Below are 16,974 nucleotides of genomic sequence, written 5' to 3'. Positions count from 1 at the left end.
AAAACTGCAAGAGTCAATGTTAGAAAACCCCTTCAGTAAACTCCTCCGGCTGTTTGAGACAGCTCAGGAAAATGAAGACAAACAGAGAGAACTTCAGGTAATATAACAATGCTTACACATTTAAGCAAACCTATGAGCTTCCCACAACGAAATATATTGCAGTTCATGGTGAATGTTTATTTGATATCCTAAATTATGTTGAAAAATATGATTTTTTTTCCAAGTAACAGTGTTTCACTAAACAAGCAAATACATACCAAAAATTCACATCAATCCACATGTAGACCAAGTTTTTGAAACGCTCGTTAGAATGTTCAAATCTCTCTTTAATATTCAGAGGCATACTCATGTGCATTTCCAAGGTCTGACCTTTTAAAAACGTGTTTGCTTTTTTCTCATTCATTTTCGACAGCCAGGCCTACTCCCCCGTGAGAAATGGCATTGTCATTTTTAAGGGTCTTGTTATATAACACAATGAAGTCAGTCTGCGGCAAATCCACTGGCATTTCGAATGTTCCTCCCCTAGCAGTCCCGCTGCCGAGAACACAGCAGTGTTCTGTGCTGTATTCCAATATTTGGGAAGGAACAACGCCAGTCTGGCCTCTTCTGGCAGACTTCAGGGTTAGGCTGGGCCATTCTGCTGAATCTGTCAGTGTGTCCGAAAAAGCGCGTCACTTCTGAGGATGGTTTATTGCAGTTTTTCCCAAACCTCTCCTGGAGGACCCCTTGTCCTGCATGTCTTAGATCTCTCCCTGCTCTAACACAGCTGATTTAAATGATCAGTTTGTTATTAAGCAGCTTCAGGAGTTCATACCGAGTTGATCATTTGAATCAGCTGTGTTGGAGCAGGGAGAGATCTAAAACATGCAGGACAAGGGGTCTTCCAGGAGAGGTTTGGGAAACACTGGTTTATTGGACTGAGACCTCATCATCATTGTCGTCATCATCATCATCATCATCATCATCATCATCATCATCATCGTCATCGTCATCGTCATCATCATCATCATCATCATCATCATCATCATCATCATCATCATCGACATCGTCATTATCATCATCGTCGTCATCATCATCGTCATCATCATTATCATTATCATAAGACAACATTTCATTGAGATCAGATTTGCCTCCTTGCCTGTCACTTAAAGGCTTATGCAATGTGAGTGTGAAATGTGACAGACATTAACTCTCAGTTGCCAGGGAATCCTTGCTGAAATGCTAGCGATTCTTGCACTTTTCTGTTGATTAATAGATACATAGTTCCCAAGCTTTCTTGCTGCTCTTGTCCTTAAGATGATCATTTTTTTGACCACTGCTTCCTATCTTGTCTCTGTGTCCCTTAAATATGTGTAGGATGTAGAAGAAAGAGGTCCATTCCCCTCTGAATAGCTCCAGTTGATAATATACCGCCCCCTGGTGTATGCTTCCCTCACCTCGCCCCAGAGAAATGGCTGTTCCAGGAGCTAATTACAATGACCCAGGAGACGTAGCCTTTCTTCCTGACCAGTGGGAAGCAGAAATTGGGTTTGGCTGAGCATTATTTCTGGCATTAACATCCACTGCTTCTGTCAGAATAATGTTGTGTGTGTGTGTGTGTGTGTGTGTTGGTTCATGTATGTATGTGTGCATGCATGGATGACCTGAACAGCCTCTACCAGCCTTATGTATGATTTCTGCCATTCCTTCCTATACAGTAAAGCTAAATCTGATGTTTTATTGTTTTATCATAGTCCCCATAATTGAGGGGAATTCAAAAGATGGATATAGAAATCACCTTTTCTCTGCATTGCAATAAGTAATAAAGACAAAAATCAATAGGTTCTTTGAAACTATGTAGTGACTGTTACCATTACAGATTTGTTGACAGTGCAGGATTGCAAACAGGGGAATAACTAGAATAAACAGCCCTTGTAACCCTTCTTTTCTTAAGCAGCAGCAGTCAATTAGTCTCTGTGATTAAGCTGCTATGCATTGATGGCCTCAGTGAAGTCCTCTGCATTTTATAAGCGGTAAATGACCTTCCTTCAGACAGACATCACATTGGAAACATGTACACTGAGCGTGCCTCTTGTTTGGATTCATTGTGTCAATTTGTATGGCTTCACATGTCACAAATGGCTATCTGAAATAATTATTGCCCAAGGGAAAAAGAGCATTCAAAAGCACCAAAATACAGCATCTTTCCAAGACTTAACCATTTAGCGTCACTCTGAATGTGGCTGACATCATGGGCCGTGTCTTACCTGTGCTACCACCCCCCTGGTGTGTCTCAGGCAGGAGTGAACACAGAGCCTGCCTGTGTTAAGGGGCAAAAACGTTCGTACGTGTCAGAGTTACTCCTTCGGGCCGAGTGGAACAACCCGCGGATCGCTCAAACAAATCAGCCGCCAAGTTTGCGTCAGCACATGAGGCTTCTCATGTAAATGCGCCGGTGAAAGGGGCCAGGAGCCAAGGCCCAGGCACAGAGCGCGGTCTCCGCACACCGCATTAACAGGGAAGCAAAAACGCTGAGTGCCTGTATCTCCGCCGGCCAGACCGCCCTGGGACGCGCCCGCAGCTGTGTCTGTGCAGACATATTGGCACTCGCGCGCCGTATCTGTTTGCAACTGAGCTTTTTATCCCCCCCCCCGCCTCCTGGGCGATGGACCATTGTCTTCCAATAGCGTTTATTTTGTGCAAGGGAGAATGTACAAACAGCCAGTGTTTCCGTGTTTTTTTTTTTTGTTTGTTTGTTTTTTCACTAGAGGCACACGGAATCAGATCTCCCACCACTCCCGTGTGCCTCTTCATGTTCATCGAGGAGACTTGGGGGGGATCAATAGCGAATTTGTCAATTAATCCTCTCTTGCTCTAATGAAACTTAAAAAAGATGCTAATGTCAATAGGAAGAGCCTCTGCCGAGATGGGATTAATTATTGCCGGCGATGGCTACATCCCCCCCCCCCCACATGTGGCTAGGAAGCGGGACGTATTACCCATCATTCACTGTGTCCTCATGTGCTCCTTTGACTCAGTTTCAGCACTACACTCAGCTGATTTACCAATTTACCAAAGACCTGAATACTAGTCTCACACTATCATTTCTTCACACGTACATGTGGTGGTGGTCAGGACGTAGCACCACAGTAAAACACAGAATCCCTGAGATATCGATACCAAGTTCAATATTTGGTCTTGACCCACAGTATATACTGTATCTTTGCACTCTAAAAGACACAATCATTCATCCAATACCGATTCAGTCGGTACACACTACAGCGTTATTCATATGCAAAAATTACAACTTTAAACCTAAAGCAGGAATGGTTCTTGGAGCCTGTCAAACTGATCACAAGGATGGCCATACCTCTCTCCTCACAACTGACCACATCTTGAACGGGTTGTGAGGGTAGATTTGAATCAGCGCAGGCATTACCTGGCACCCTAGGTCAGGGGCCTGACTGCTGTTTGCTGTGGAACTCCCAAACAGCACAGGTCTCTGCTTGTTACACCGTGTTAACATCAATTGCTCAGATGTGTTTCTGCAGGCAGCCTAGAGGGTTTCTAAGATTTACTTTCCATGTTAAAATATCTCTGTCTATCTATCTGTCTATCTATATTGTCACACTGTATGGTGCAGCAGAAATATTAATTACTGTATGTGTCAGCTATATGATGGTAATTTCCCCTGTGTTTTATTATTTGATTTGTTCACAAGACAGCCATATGCATGGCATTTCACATTCAGCATCTTACATTATTTTACAGCTTAATATCTCAGCAGTGTATAGGGATACACCTCTTAGTGATAGTAGTAGAACATGAAAACATGGTTAGAAGCTTAAGCCTTCACTGAATTCTCAGTGCTCTAATAGTCATAATTATTTCTAAAATGTGGGCAAAGAGCACTTTGAAAGGTGATGCAGATATTGTTAAGAATAGGAAGCTAATGAAAATATATTTATACTCACAATAAACACAGAAATGGGAATGCAGTTGTGACTTTGATGCAGCCCTGTGATTTAACCTTGAAAGACCTTCAATTGTGTTGCACACTGCAGTCTTGTCTCACAGCTGTGCATCTAGTGCCCTCTGTTGACCAAACTTAAGAAGTGCATCAAATTAAGCGACATGAATCTGCATGAACTTACAAATAAAGGAGTTTTAAATGCCTAATATGTATTAATTTTTTTAACTTTTTTTTTTTCAAATAACCCTTATGCAATACCATCATGATTGTTATATTGATATGTTATTAGCCCTCCGAATTATGCCATAAAAAGTTCCACATTCGAAAAGGTTGTCTTTACTCCCGCAAGATCTCCATGAATATTTCAGTGAGCAATTCCATCCACACCTGAAAGAGGACGCTTGTACCTGTCTGTGCTTGTCACCTTTCTCACTGGCTTGGATCAAAGGAGTTTCATGAGTTCAAAAGCATCGACTGAACTCTCAAGAGAAGTCATGGGTCAAACATATTTCTTATTATAGGAATGCGCCAGGTTTCGGACCATACTAAAACTGGATTTCTAAAATACCAAAAGTGTCCTTGAAAACAACATAGGCTGATGACTCTCCAAAATGAGTTGCTGTGCTTTAGCTGTTTGTGCTTTCTGTGCTACAGCGAGTAATGGGGACACGAGTGGTGCTGTTTGTGCGCAATGTGAGGTTATCCTCTCTCCTCTGAAAAGGCTTTTTAGCAGACAGCTCCATTATGGGTCATTATCCTCACAAAATGCCGTAGCGGACTCAATCAGCCCGTACTCCATTATCTACCTAATGTGGGCCCCCTGCACTTTGCATTCACAATCCTTCTAAAGAAAAATTAAATAATCCCAAAATGCTGGAAAACCAAGACTATTCCTTTTTGTTCTTGCTTTTTACAAGCGGTCCTCTCCAGACACATTCGTAGGCGCGACTATAGTATGTTTATTAATGCTGTACAGATGAAAACTTTTTGAACGGATCTTTTCAGCGTACTTTAAATATACTGGCTCACTAGGAGAATCGTTCATTTTACATTTTACTCATTGACCAAACATTTTGAACAATGTTAAAAAACGTAGGGCGTATTTAATTTACTGTCATCGTTCTCCTGAGGTCTGAGGGGGGTTAATGCGCGAATCAGTGATTCAGTGAACCTGCTCTCAATGCTGAACTGAACGAAGCGATTCAGCTCTTTAGAAAGTGCCCATCACTACAGTGCTACACTGCACCCATGTGCGTCATCAGCCGAGGGGGGTGGGGGGAGTGAGGTGGCGCAATCGGGACGCGACAACGTGGGACAGCACAGCGGACTTGCAGGTAACTGCTTTTACTGATACATTTTCACGAAACAAAGTTTCAAGTCTGAACGTTATGTTGACTGTATCCGGGTCTACTTGGTTTTGCTGTAACTAGCATTGGTAGTCTTTAAACGTTAAAGACCCGTGGAAATATTAAATAAAGGAAGAGAAGTGTTATTGTAGGTGTTGTACCTCTTGCCATTCTTATTTCGCTAGGTAGCTAAATGATCACAAATAAACTGCTGACAGATATCAATACTTCAGCAACCAAAACCAAAATCTGAAACTCAAGATGTGGTGTGGAAGGTGACGTGCCACGTCAGGCTTCGTGCATGTAGCGTTAGTATTTCCAGTCCGCCTACGGGCGAGTAATTGTTCCTCTGATAAGAACGTGGCCAGGTACCAAACGCTACCCAAAGCAGTACTGCAAGAATTTTCTGCTCTGTGGGTCAAAGGGGCACGTTTTTAGTGTTTTCATGTTATTGGTTTGTTTACCGAGATGCGCTACATTTATCACAACGTCTCAGCTTTAAGTTTGATTGAGCGTTGTGTTTGAATCCCTATAGATGTGAAGCCAATGCACGCATTGATCTCGCATAACGTTTGTGCCTTGAGAATAACGTTACGAATATGTTCTACTGCGTAGTCGTTCACACGGGATGCAAGGCTTGGTAAGCCTCTAGCTTATGCGGATTTATTGTGCAGGACTGCTTGGCCCCAGCAGACGCCGGCATTAAAGCTTTGTATGTATCCATTTTTTTTCTCTGAAAAAATATATATTTATATATACATATATTTATATATACATATATTTTCATAGAATCTTGTGTTTTGGGGTGTTTAGTTGTCCATTGACGTGTTTTATGAAATTGTTATTGTGTTTTGACACCATCAGAAGACACAAGACAGATGAATACACAGCTCTGGGATTTTACAGTTCAAGAAACTCTGATAACTGCCACATTTAGTTTGTCAGTGATTCCTCCTTCATACACCTAAGGTCAAATGTTCAAATACAGCATTTTGGGTATTCTTAGCATTCTCCTTATAAACATAGCAGTGTATGTTTTAGACATTACTTATAGATGTTATGGCTGTGTTCCGCATTTATATATTTGTATGAGAAGTAAGTTCTACAGCACAGCACCACTAATTTGACGTAAGATGTTGAAATGCATGTTGAAGAAGTTGGTCAAAAGGTTGACGCCATAAGCAAAGGTCAGAAATGGCTTTAATACAAAAAGGACAGTCTCATCCAAAGCCATATTGCATGTGCATGCATTTCAAGATAGAACAACCAGTCTGTCTTAATACCAGTAGATGGCACAACTATTCCAGTGGTCTTATGTCATGCTGCCTTTAAATTAGATTTGTGACTGCTGTTTTCTTTTCAGTGTGTAGGCGAAAACAGCTGTCATAGTACCATAATAGGTTAAAGATTTTGTTTAGAAGTGTTTAGTACTGGCTGGCAGTGGTATCTCTCATTTAATTATAGCTGTAACCTATACTCTCAATCTAATTGAATCCAATGGCATTAAGTCCCCAGTACTTGATACATGTTTCAGCAGAAATAGAAGTGATATCCTCAGGCCTTAATATTATTGTACTTAGACTTTATTTCACTGTTTCAGCATCAGACGTCATGTGCTGCATGCATGCAGAAATGTGTCAGTGCATCTCTTGCAGTGCCAGTCTGTGTCATGCAGTGCTGGTCTATTTTATGCAGTGCCAGTCAATTTTATGCAGTGCCAGTTTCTTATGCAGTGCCGGTCTATTTTATGCAGTGCCAGTCAATTTTATGCAGTGCCAGTCTCTTACGCAGTGCCAGTCTCTTATGCAGTGCCAGTCAATTTTATGCAGTGCCAGTTTCTTATGCAGTGCCGGTCTATTTTATGCAGTGCCAGTCAATTTTATGCAGTGCCAGTCTCTTACGCAGTGCCAGTCTCTTATGCAGTGCCAGTCAATTTTATGCAGTGCCAGTTTCTTATGCAGTGCCGGTCTATTTTATGCAGTGCCAGTCAATTTTATGCAGTGCCAGTCTCTTATGCAGTGCCAGTTTCTTATGCAGTGCCGGTCTATTTTATGCAGTGCCAGTCAATTTTATGCAGTGCCAGTCAATTTTATGCAGTGCCAGTCTCTTAAGCAGTGGCAGTCTCTTAAGCAGTGCCAGTCTCTTATGCAGTGCCAGTCAATTTTATGCAGTGGCAGTCTCTTATGCAGTGCCAGTCTGTGTCATACAGTGCCAGTCTCTTATGCAGTGCCAGTCAATTTTATGCAGCAAGTGCCTGTTAACGGTGTTTTTACATCAGTTGACTGTGTTTGTTGCTGTTTTTTCTCTTCGTCGTCTCGGCAAACTTTGAACATTAGGCCAACAGCTTTTGTAGATACAGGTGGATGTAAGACATCCTGTGAGGACACATTGAAGTTTGCTCTTAATACTCTGCATTATTTCAACATTATGAAGATTCAGTCTTTCAGGGGATAGGGGTGGGAGTTTCTGCTTAAACTCAGAAAGGCACATCTTGGTATTTCCACACGCCAGGCCCTGCTAAAAAATATACATCTCATGTATCCTTGATGACAGAAATGTCATCCTCCCCCCCACAGCTCCCAGCCTTCTTTGAAGTGTTTCCTTAAAGTGGGAGCTGGCCAGCTTTGGAAATCGCCCAGATTATGACCTCTGTGTCCACTGCAGTCAGGGCGTATAACGGCAGAGGCCTGTGCGGAGTCCCGAGTTCAGCAGCCCTGAGGCAGTCATGTGTTGTTGCTTAGATACCACAGGCCCCATGGTCTTCATTCCGAGGCAAGATGTACACACGGTTGAATTCCTAAGAGAAAAGTCTTTCTCTCACTTCTTTCAGCTTTTCATTTTTTCCCCTTTTATCTAATTGAGACACTGTAAAGATGTAGAAACAGCAGGCCTCCCCTCTTCCTCGATATTGCAACAATAATATACTCATTAAATGGTGACACTGCTGTGCACAGTGTCTTTAGATTTAAATGGGTCACATGGAGTTTGTGTGAAGTGCTTCGATTTGTAATGTTCACAGGAAATGTTTCATGAATACTCTGTCTAGATTGTGTTTTGCCACATGGTTAAAAATGGTTAAAACTAGTTACTTTAAAATATTCATTCTTTTTCTCATACTTGTGTTGTATTTAGGCAAGTTGTGAAAGTGTCCTATATTTATTAATTTTCCCACAAAGTAGATAGGACCAGACCTTGTCAGACAGGAATTAGGGCTCACTAATTTCAATTTCAATTTCAATTTTATTGCCTGGTAGTGGTATCAGTGTAAATGTGACTTCTCTCTGTCTTAATAGCAAGACATGGCCCTGTGCCCTCTTCTAGATAGGCCGAGGATGCGATTGGTCAGCTCATATGACTACATACATCCAAGTTGTCCCTTTAAACAGTCCTGTAGTGGACACAGTGATGAAAAGTCTGTGGAAGTGTGGTGTTGCGTCCGCATCTTCTTCCTCTCACTCAGTTTGTCTCTGAGGGCAGAGCTCCACTGGAGGTTTTCCCACAATAGCCAATGACAGCAGTATATGCTAATTAGGGGGGCGGTGCTGCACTATCCTTTTCTGTGAGGGGAGCTGAGCTCCAGGACACATCACACAAAGAGAGGGGAGAGATCAGGGGAGCAGGAGCTTGTAAGGAATGCACAGAGGGAGGCACAGCGTACAGGAAGAGATCATGCATCCCGAGCAGACAGGCAGGAACCCTCATGTGAGTCTTCTGGCTTTTTCCCTTCCCGCGTTTCCATCTTTTGTCTCCCTTCCCCTCTCTGCTCCAGGGCCAAGCCTCCCTCCCCCACACTCACTCACATCCCCACATCTGAATTCCAGGTCTCATCAGAGGGTAACCATTCACATGATTACAGGGAGACTGAGGGAACATGTGAGGGGTAGATTGGTAGTCAGGACTGAAGGGAGTCAGGACTGAAGGGTTTGGATTCAAACAAGGTCTCTGTGTTATTCAATGACAAATTCACACAAGATCAAAAAAGGATATTTAATGTTATTTCTGTCTGATGTAATGTAGAAGATGAAAACATTGCTGAGATTGTGGTTTCTGCCAGTGAGGTAAAGGGCTTCTGTGATCCAACATCCTGTAATCTGAATTGAGTCCTTTTTTTACCTTGATTATGTTGATTAAGATAAGAGTAGGTTTTATGTGAATATGACCAATAATCAGGGAGATTGCGTTTAAAGATTTAATTCTGAAATGGTTTCAAATACAGGCCACCTACCTGCAGGCAGGGGGTGTAATGCCCGTTGGCATTGTCCTGGGTGAGGGCAGCGGAGAATAAAGGAGATTATTGTACAGGTTTAGACCTGAGCATCATTTGGAAACCCCTACAACGTTTCCGAGGGTGGAACGTAGGAGTAGATCTTGCCTCCCCAGAGCTGGTCTCTTATTAACCATGGGCCCCACGTTTGTTCTTCGAGTTCTGGTTTAACTGTTAAGAAACTAGTGAGACTATTCCGTCTGCACTCTGATGTTAGAGAGAGAAGCATTTCTGTTTTTTTTTTTTTCCCAAAGCTACTTTGGTGATGTTCTCCTCTTTCATTGCTTCAATGTGTCACTTTGCTTCATACTTGCAATGTGAAATTCATTGCAACAGCAGGCATAACCAGATTGCCTCATTTGATTATAGATAGCGAAGACAATACAGTATGGGTGGAAATGAAAAGTGATAAAACATGACACAACCGGCTACATTTTTCAATGGAAAACATTTCAGCAATGTACTTTAGCCTCGTCTGTGGCAGTTATAACGGCTAATATTGCATGAAAGGAGACTTTAAATTTCTCCTTACCCGTGTTTTCAGCCTTAACAAAATATGATGTCCAAACGAAAGTGCATTTTTTAAATTGCGTAGCCTATTTCTAAACACAAGATAAGTGGAAATATTACAGGAAGAAAAAGTCCAAAGAGGAATATAATACTGGATATACAGATTGCCTTCAAACTCAAGAACTATGCGCATGAAAATCATACTGGGCTTTGTAATTGATGTGACTGTCAGTGCTGGCTTTTCTGAAGCATTGTCTTGCTTAAGCACAGCAGCAGGTGACAGTGGGGTGATTCAGCATCTTATTGTATCATACTGCAAAGTTATCTAATGCATTATGCAATGGCCATGATGGACAGAAACTTACTTTAGAGACTTGGATTTTCTATGTTTTTTTCTGCCATAGGATGTAACTCATTCAAGGACCCGTAAACAGTTTTTTCTTAATATCCTAAATTAGATTGATGCACTTACTGTATATTTGGGTGGGATTCCTGTGGCACTCTGAGACAAGACAAGCAGAAATTTGCAGCTGGATCGGCTGTGTCACGGCTCACTCTGAGTTAGTGCTGGAATGTGAAGGCGGCTGCCGCAGAGGCAGATGAGGCTTCTCCACGTACGCTGTGTTCGAGCGCGCCCTGTTTAAACAAGGAGCAGGATGTCTCTGTCATTTAGCACACAGATACAGGTGGTGTTCGGCGATTGGTCTGCCTCTGACATATGATCCATGTCTCTCTGTGAGGCTGTGCTCGTGCCCGGCTCCGTACAGCCTGTGCTTGAGTGAGTGATTGAATGTAGGAATGTATCCTCTCAGGAGCGCAGAGGGACCTCATTTTGCAGTCCTCCTGCAGCCTGTCCAAAAAGTCCAACACAGCGACATCTGCATGTGATCTCTGTCCCAGCTGTCTTCCCCCCCTATGCCTCTGCTTTGGCTGTTCACATACATGTGGAACCTTCCATGTGTTTTAAAGAGTTATTTTTTGTGACTTTTTAATGCATATTCAGACTGTACGCTATTCATCCAAATACTGTATTCATCACATGGTAAATTGTCATGCCATGCTGTATATCGGGTTTGTGTTTGCCCATTTGAAATGCATTTTTAAATACAGGGTCTTTTACTATAATACTCTAAAAACATCCTGTAGAATATACTAAGATAAACCGCTTGCTGTCAGCGAAGAATATTGCACTATGATCATATTAACAGATTCAGACCAATAATCATTTAATTATTAGTAAGCAGTAGATTAGAATTACTAATTAGAATTAGTAACTGAGGTACAAGACTGAAGAACCACATCTAAAAATCCAGTCTTCCCAAACCCAAGGTGGACATTTTCATGACTGACCAAACTAAATTTTGGAATGTTTTGTTTGTTTTTGTATTAATAGTAGCATTTCTGTGTTCCGTAGTTTTATTTTATGCTTTTTGTCCTCTGTTTTCATGCTACAGTCCTTCCGTAACAGGGAAACCCATGTAAGTATAGTCTTGCATGAGAGACCGTGGGGGTACAGTAATGTCAATTTTGTAAAGGAATCCTGAAAGACATTCTACAATTCTTTCTTTACAAATGGTAGGGCTGCTGTCTCTGATGCAAATTATTGCTGTCAGAAGCATTTAGCCTACCACCTGTCTTTTAGTGCACGATTTATCCTGTATTTGCCTTGCAGCCCCGGTGTAATTGCCTCTGCTCTCCTGTAGGAGGCATACTACCTGAGAATGCAGCGAGCCAGAGAGAAGGTGGAGAAAATGGGTGAGAACAAGCGCAAAAGGAAGCTGAGGGTGTGTGTGGCCACCTGTAACCGTGCCGACTACTCCAAACTCGCCCCCATCATGTTCGGCATCAAGGCCCAGCCAGAATGCTTTGACCTGGACGTGGTGGTGCTGGGCTCCCACCTCATCGACGACTATGGGTAAGCACAGGCACACTGTTATTTGATTATTTGCTTCATTTTTTCACTCTTGGAGCTAACGGCACCTCAGCGGGGAGGGGAGAGACTGCAGCGTTTTAGGCATATTTGTGCCTAAAAAAGTCCTCAGTTCTCCCCTGGACCCACATGCACATGGGCGAATGTTTCTCACCATCCTGCCTGAGTGGTAAAAAACTACTGACCGGGAACTCTGGGAGCCTCCTCGCCCATGTGTTTTTGATGGATGAGGAGACTTTTTGGACATGTACGATATATCCATGAAACCTTGCTTCTGTATTCTGCATTTCTTACTATTTCTCTTTTTTGCATTGTGGATGCGTTGTTATTAAAAATTCTCTCATTATGGATATGTTCTCTGTCCAATAGGGGGCATTTTTCTTGCAGCTAACAGTGAGCTTTTCTTTGGGTCTACTGTAACAGGTCACATGACAAATAATGACGCCAGCAACTGCTCTGTTGCTGGTGTCATTTTCTGTGTTCCATTTATGACAGTGTTTTCCTGTCTGTCTATAACAAGTCAAATCATGTGACCCCCCCCCCCCCAGCAACACCTTCCGCATGATCGAGCAGGACGACTTCGACGTCAGCTCCAAGCTGCACACCATCGTGCGTGGGGAGGACGAGGCGGCCATGGTGGAGTCGGTGGGCCTGGCGCTGGTCAAGCTGCCCGACGTGCTTCACCGGCTCAGCCCGGACGTGCTGGTCGTCCACGGCGACCGCTTCGACGCCCTGGCGCTGGCCACCGCCGCCGCCCTGATGAACATCCGCATCCTGCACCTGGAGGGCGGCGAGGTGAGCGGCACCATCGACGACTCCATCCGCCACGCCATCTCCAAGCTGGCGCACTACCACGCCTGCTGCACCCGCAGCGCCGAGCAGCACCTCATCGCCATGTGCGAGGACCACGCCCGCATCCTGCTGGCCGGCTGCCCCTCCTACGACAAGCTGCTCTCCGCCCACCGGCGCGACGACTACATGGACATCATCAGGGCCTGGCTGGGTGCGTGTTGCATGCTGGGAAATGCAGTTTAGCTCACATTGCTCTTTGAGATGTCCTGTGGGCCATGCTACTCATCTGAAACTTGGCTTGTGCCAGTCATTTCAAACTTTAGTGTGTTTCATACAGGCCGATTAATTAAAAAACAATTGCTGAAATTAAGTGATTGCAAATAGGCATTATTATGTAATATGCTTATTTACATTCACAATTTGTCTGATTTAAGTAAAGTTAAATTCAAAATCAAAAAGCACCTTGCAAAGAAATGTCCATTTGCAATTAGGTGCATAGAGAGTAGTCTTTTCCAGTTCTACTGCAGCTGCCATTCCAGTAATCTGGGAGTATAGATGACCACTGATCTTAAACCCTGCAGTCAATGCTAATGAGAGTCACAGGAATCAGACTAATGAGAGTCATGCCAAATACATCAATAGCATTAGCTTGACCTGGTAGTCTGCTCACGCATTGCCTTTCCACAGTAATTAAATCTTCTTGGTTGGAGCAGGTCCAGAATGACATGCTGTGAGTTAATTTCACATTAATAATAAAAAAAGGGTAGAAATAATGTATGTCCTCCATCTGAATTTGCTCAAACAAAGTGAATTTGTTCCTGTCAATTTTGGAATGTTCAAGTGTCTGAACAAGCACTGTAACTGAAGGCCAGTCAGTTGTTCAGGGGTCACATGGAATAATACAGGTTATGAAATTATACGTTTTAACGGAAAGCTGAACTGGCACAGCCATTAATTCCAGGGAAACAGGTCTGACATTTAATTGAAAGAACTGGTTAGTTTGTCTCCATTCTCTATCAGTCAGGCACACTCGGTGGCCAACAGCACACAAAGCATCTTGCTATTAACATGTCTTATCCTTGTTTATATCATGACAGGTTGGCAGGTTTATGGAAAGATGAAGTCTTAGCTATGCCACTGAGGAAGAAAGAGGAAATGTTGACATGAATGTTACGCTGTCATGACATTGCTTCTGTGACAAAGAGCCTGATCCCTTCCCATGATCCCTGTCTGAACAACGGGCTCTGCTGCACCCTGACAGGAGTCGACGTTAAGGAGCAGAACTACATTGTGGCCCTGCAGCACCCGGTCACAACTGACATTAAAAACTCCATCAAGATCTACGAGCTGATGCTGGACGCCCTCATCTCCTTCAACAAGAAGACCCTCATCCTCTTCCCCAACATTGACGCAGGTCAGTCTCGTGGACCTTGCTGCCTGTGAGGCTTTTGTCCCAAAAGCAGCACAGGAAAGCTTTTGGAAGGCTATTTACAGGCATTTCCTGTCAACTTGGAAAACAGAAAGGGGAGGGTATTTACCCAAAATATCTCATTCATTAGTAACCAGTATTGCAGTACTGTATGTCCCCCAGCCCACAGAAAGTAAATGTCAGATACTTAGCATGTTATTTGCGAGTGCTGTTTACACAAACCATGACATAAGCGCCAGCTGTCCCGCTTTTCACACCGGACCTATTTAAACAGAAAACAGCAGATAAGAGCTCTGTTATCCTTTAAAGGAGCTACAGATAGGTTTTTGACATTTCCATCCTTAGCACACTGTCACAGCCAGAGGAGCTGGCCCTGCTCTGCCCGGTCATGCAGTGGAGTCTTGCAGCGGCGCAGATGCTCACGACCCTGTCGGCTCCCCCTACAGGCAGCAAGGAGATGGTGCGCGTGATGAGGAAGAAGGGTATCGAGCAGCACCCCAACTTCCGGGCGGTGAAGCACGTGCCCTTCGAACAGTTCATCCAGCTGGTGTCGCATGCCGGCTGCATGATCGGGAACAGCAGCTGCGGGGTGCGTGAGGCCGGGGCCTTCGGGACGCCCGTCATCAACCTGGGCACCCGGCAGACGGGCAGGGAGACCGGTACGGTGGCCCGCCTCCTCTCCCATGTTGCTGGAAGCTGTCGCTGGTTTTGTCCCCCTGATTTTAACGCTGTGCTGGCCCTGCAGGTGAAAATGTCCTCCACGTAAGAGACGCAGACACACAGAATAAGATCTATCACGCCCTGGAGCTGCAGTTCGGAAAACGTTATCCGTGGTATGACATTCTGCACTAAAGACATGCATCTAATGTTAAAAATCAGCAAAGGACTCTTTTTAGATTTTATATATGTATACTAGATTTTGTGTGTGTGTGTGTGTGTGTGTGTATGTGTATGTATGTATGTATGTATGTATGTATGTATATATCTGTAGTGTTTCAGCGAATTAAAATAAAGTGCACAAGTATACAACAATAACAATTTAAATAAGTGTGTTCTCTGTGACATTGTTTTAAGCCAGGAGCAATATTTCAGGCATGGTTTGTTTGATTTATTTTGGTGGAGGCTACATAAGAGGCCTCCCTTACACATAATGCACGCACCTCCTGCTTGTCCTGTCTGGGTTCACCGTTCAGCTCTAAGATCTACGGTGACGGCAACGCGGTGCCGCGGATCCTGAAGTTCCTGCAGAGCATCGACCTGGACGAGCCGCTGCAGAAGACCTTCCGCTTCCCGCCGGTGAAGGAGTGCATCTCCCAGGACATCGACCACATCCTGGAGACGCAGAGCGCGCTGGCCGTGGACCTGGGCGGCACCAACCTGCGCGTGGCCATCGTCGGCATGAAGGCAGGCCTCTCTGTCCGAGCGTTCCTCTCTCTCTGCTCTCACCTACCTGAAGTGCCCGCCGTTCCATACCCCCACTCCACTTCTGCTCTCACCCATCTACCTTGTGTTCTCAGTGTTCCAGAGTCACAGGAGAGCTTGAATATTAATGTTTTTTTTTTTCCTTATGGCAGGGGGATATAGTTAAGAAATACATCCAGGCGAACCCCAAAACCTACGAGGACAGGATCGAGCGGATTCTGAAAATGTGCAAGGAGGCAGTCATCGATGCCGTGGGCCTGAACTGTAGGATTCTCGGAGTGGGTATGTCAATTTCGTTAAACGAATTTGTTATGTTAAAACAATTTAGGACAGGACTCAAGACTTCTGCCTCAGTGTTGAAATTCTCTCTCTCTCTCTCTCTCTCTCCCCCTCTCTCCCCCTCTCTCTCTGTCTGTCTGTCTTGGTCTCTTTCTCTCTTTCTCTTTTTCTCTTTGTCTTCCCCACCTCTGTCTTTCTCTCTCTCTTTCATGCTCTCTCTCTCTCTCCCTCTTTCTCTCTCTCCTCTATCTCAGGTGTGTCCACTGGTGGTCGGGTCAATCCCCAGGAGGGAGTGATCCTTCACTCCACCAAGCTGATCCAGGAGTGGAGCTCGGTGGACATCCGCACGCCCATCTCTGACGTGCTGCACCTGCCGGTGTGGGTGGACAACGACGGGAACTGTGCCGCGCTGGCCGAGAAGAAGTTCGGCCAGGGGAAAGGCGTGGAGAACTTTGTGACCATCATCACTGGAACAGGTGTGCCTGCGTGCCTCAACACCTTGTCTGCCGCACACTGCCAGGCTAGGTGTGGGTTTAAAAAACAAACACTTTTACCTTTCCAAATATAGACGTTGACGTGCATTGGTATAATAAAACATGATGTTGTAACAGTGGAATGTTAGCAGGAGACCTCCCCATCACACCGTGTGCGATCACACCTACATAGCATTGAGAAACTTTTACTCTGAAGGACAGTATAAAAAAAAACAATGGACTTTATCAGATAAAAAAGGCACAGACAGGGTTGCGTCACACTTTAGTGTTCATAAAAATAAATATCATTCCAATAATGACTGCGTTCACTGTTCATAAAAGTTCACTGTTGACATAATGCTATATTTGAAAGATCATGTGGGGTGTTTTCATTGAAGCATGACGGTGTGACATAATGGCTAAGGGGCTAGGCTAACAGAGCAAATAGTTTATCCCTAGGCTAATCCTTAAGCTAATGTACTTAAGGTACTTACTCTGAACTGCTTCAGTAAATGTACAGCTACTTGAACAATCATATGTAAAGTGTGAGCTATGGAAGTTGTCCTAGATTCGGGCT

General features: G+C 44.0%; 1 protein-coding gene across 3 annotated transcripts in view; it reads left to right on the top strand.

Annotated features, from left to right (window-relative positions):
* The first annotated feature begins 5,246 nt into the window (after positions 1-5,246).
* Positions 5,247-16,974, top strand: part of LOC118793234 (bifunctional UDP-N-acetylglucosamine 2-epimerase/N-acetylmannosamine kinase-like) — a 14,439-nt gene continuing 2,711 nt past the window's right edge. The window contains exons 1-10 of one of the 3 annotated variants that reach the window (XM_036551304.1): positions 8,907-9,000; positions 11,527-11,550; positions 11,776-11,987; positions 12,551-13,005; positions 14,056-14,208; positions 14,670-14,882; positions 14,969-15,056; positions 15,417-15,627; positions 15,798-15,927; positions 16,179-16,400. In XM_036551304.1, the coding sequence (XP_036407197.1) occupies positions 8,932-9,000; positions 11,527-11,550; positions 11,776-11,987; positions 12,551-13,005; positions 14,056-14,208; positions 14,670-14,882; positions 14,969-15,056; positions 15,417-15,627; positions 15,798-15,927; positions 16,179-16,400 (1,777 nt within the window). In that variant the 5' untranslated portion in view covers positions 8,907-8,931. Of the gene's footprint in view, positions 5,287-8,906; positions 9,001-11,526; positions 11,551-11,775; positions 11,988-12,550; positions 13,006-14,055; positions 14,209-14,669; positions 14,883-14,968; positions 15,057-15,416; positions 15,628-15,797; positions 15,928-16,178; positions 16,401-16,974 lie in introns of those variants that run through there. The other 2 variants (XM_036551306.1, XM_036551305.1) reach the window with 2 other exon arrangements.

This window comes from Megalops cyprinoides, chromosome 18 (genome assembly GCF_013368585.1).
Source record: "Megalops cyprinoides isolate fMegCyp1 chromosome 18, fMegCyp1.pri, whole genome shotgun sequence".
In the NCBI taxonomy this organism is placed as follows: domain Eukaryota; kingdom Metazoa; phylum Chordata; class Actinopteri; order Elopiformes; family Megalopidae; genus Megalops; species Megalops cyprinoides.
Note: the sequence above shows the minus strand (reverse complement) of the source record. Positions and strands in the feature narration are given on the sequence as shown.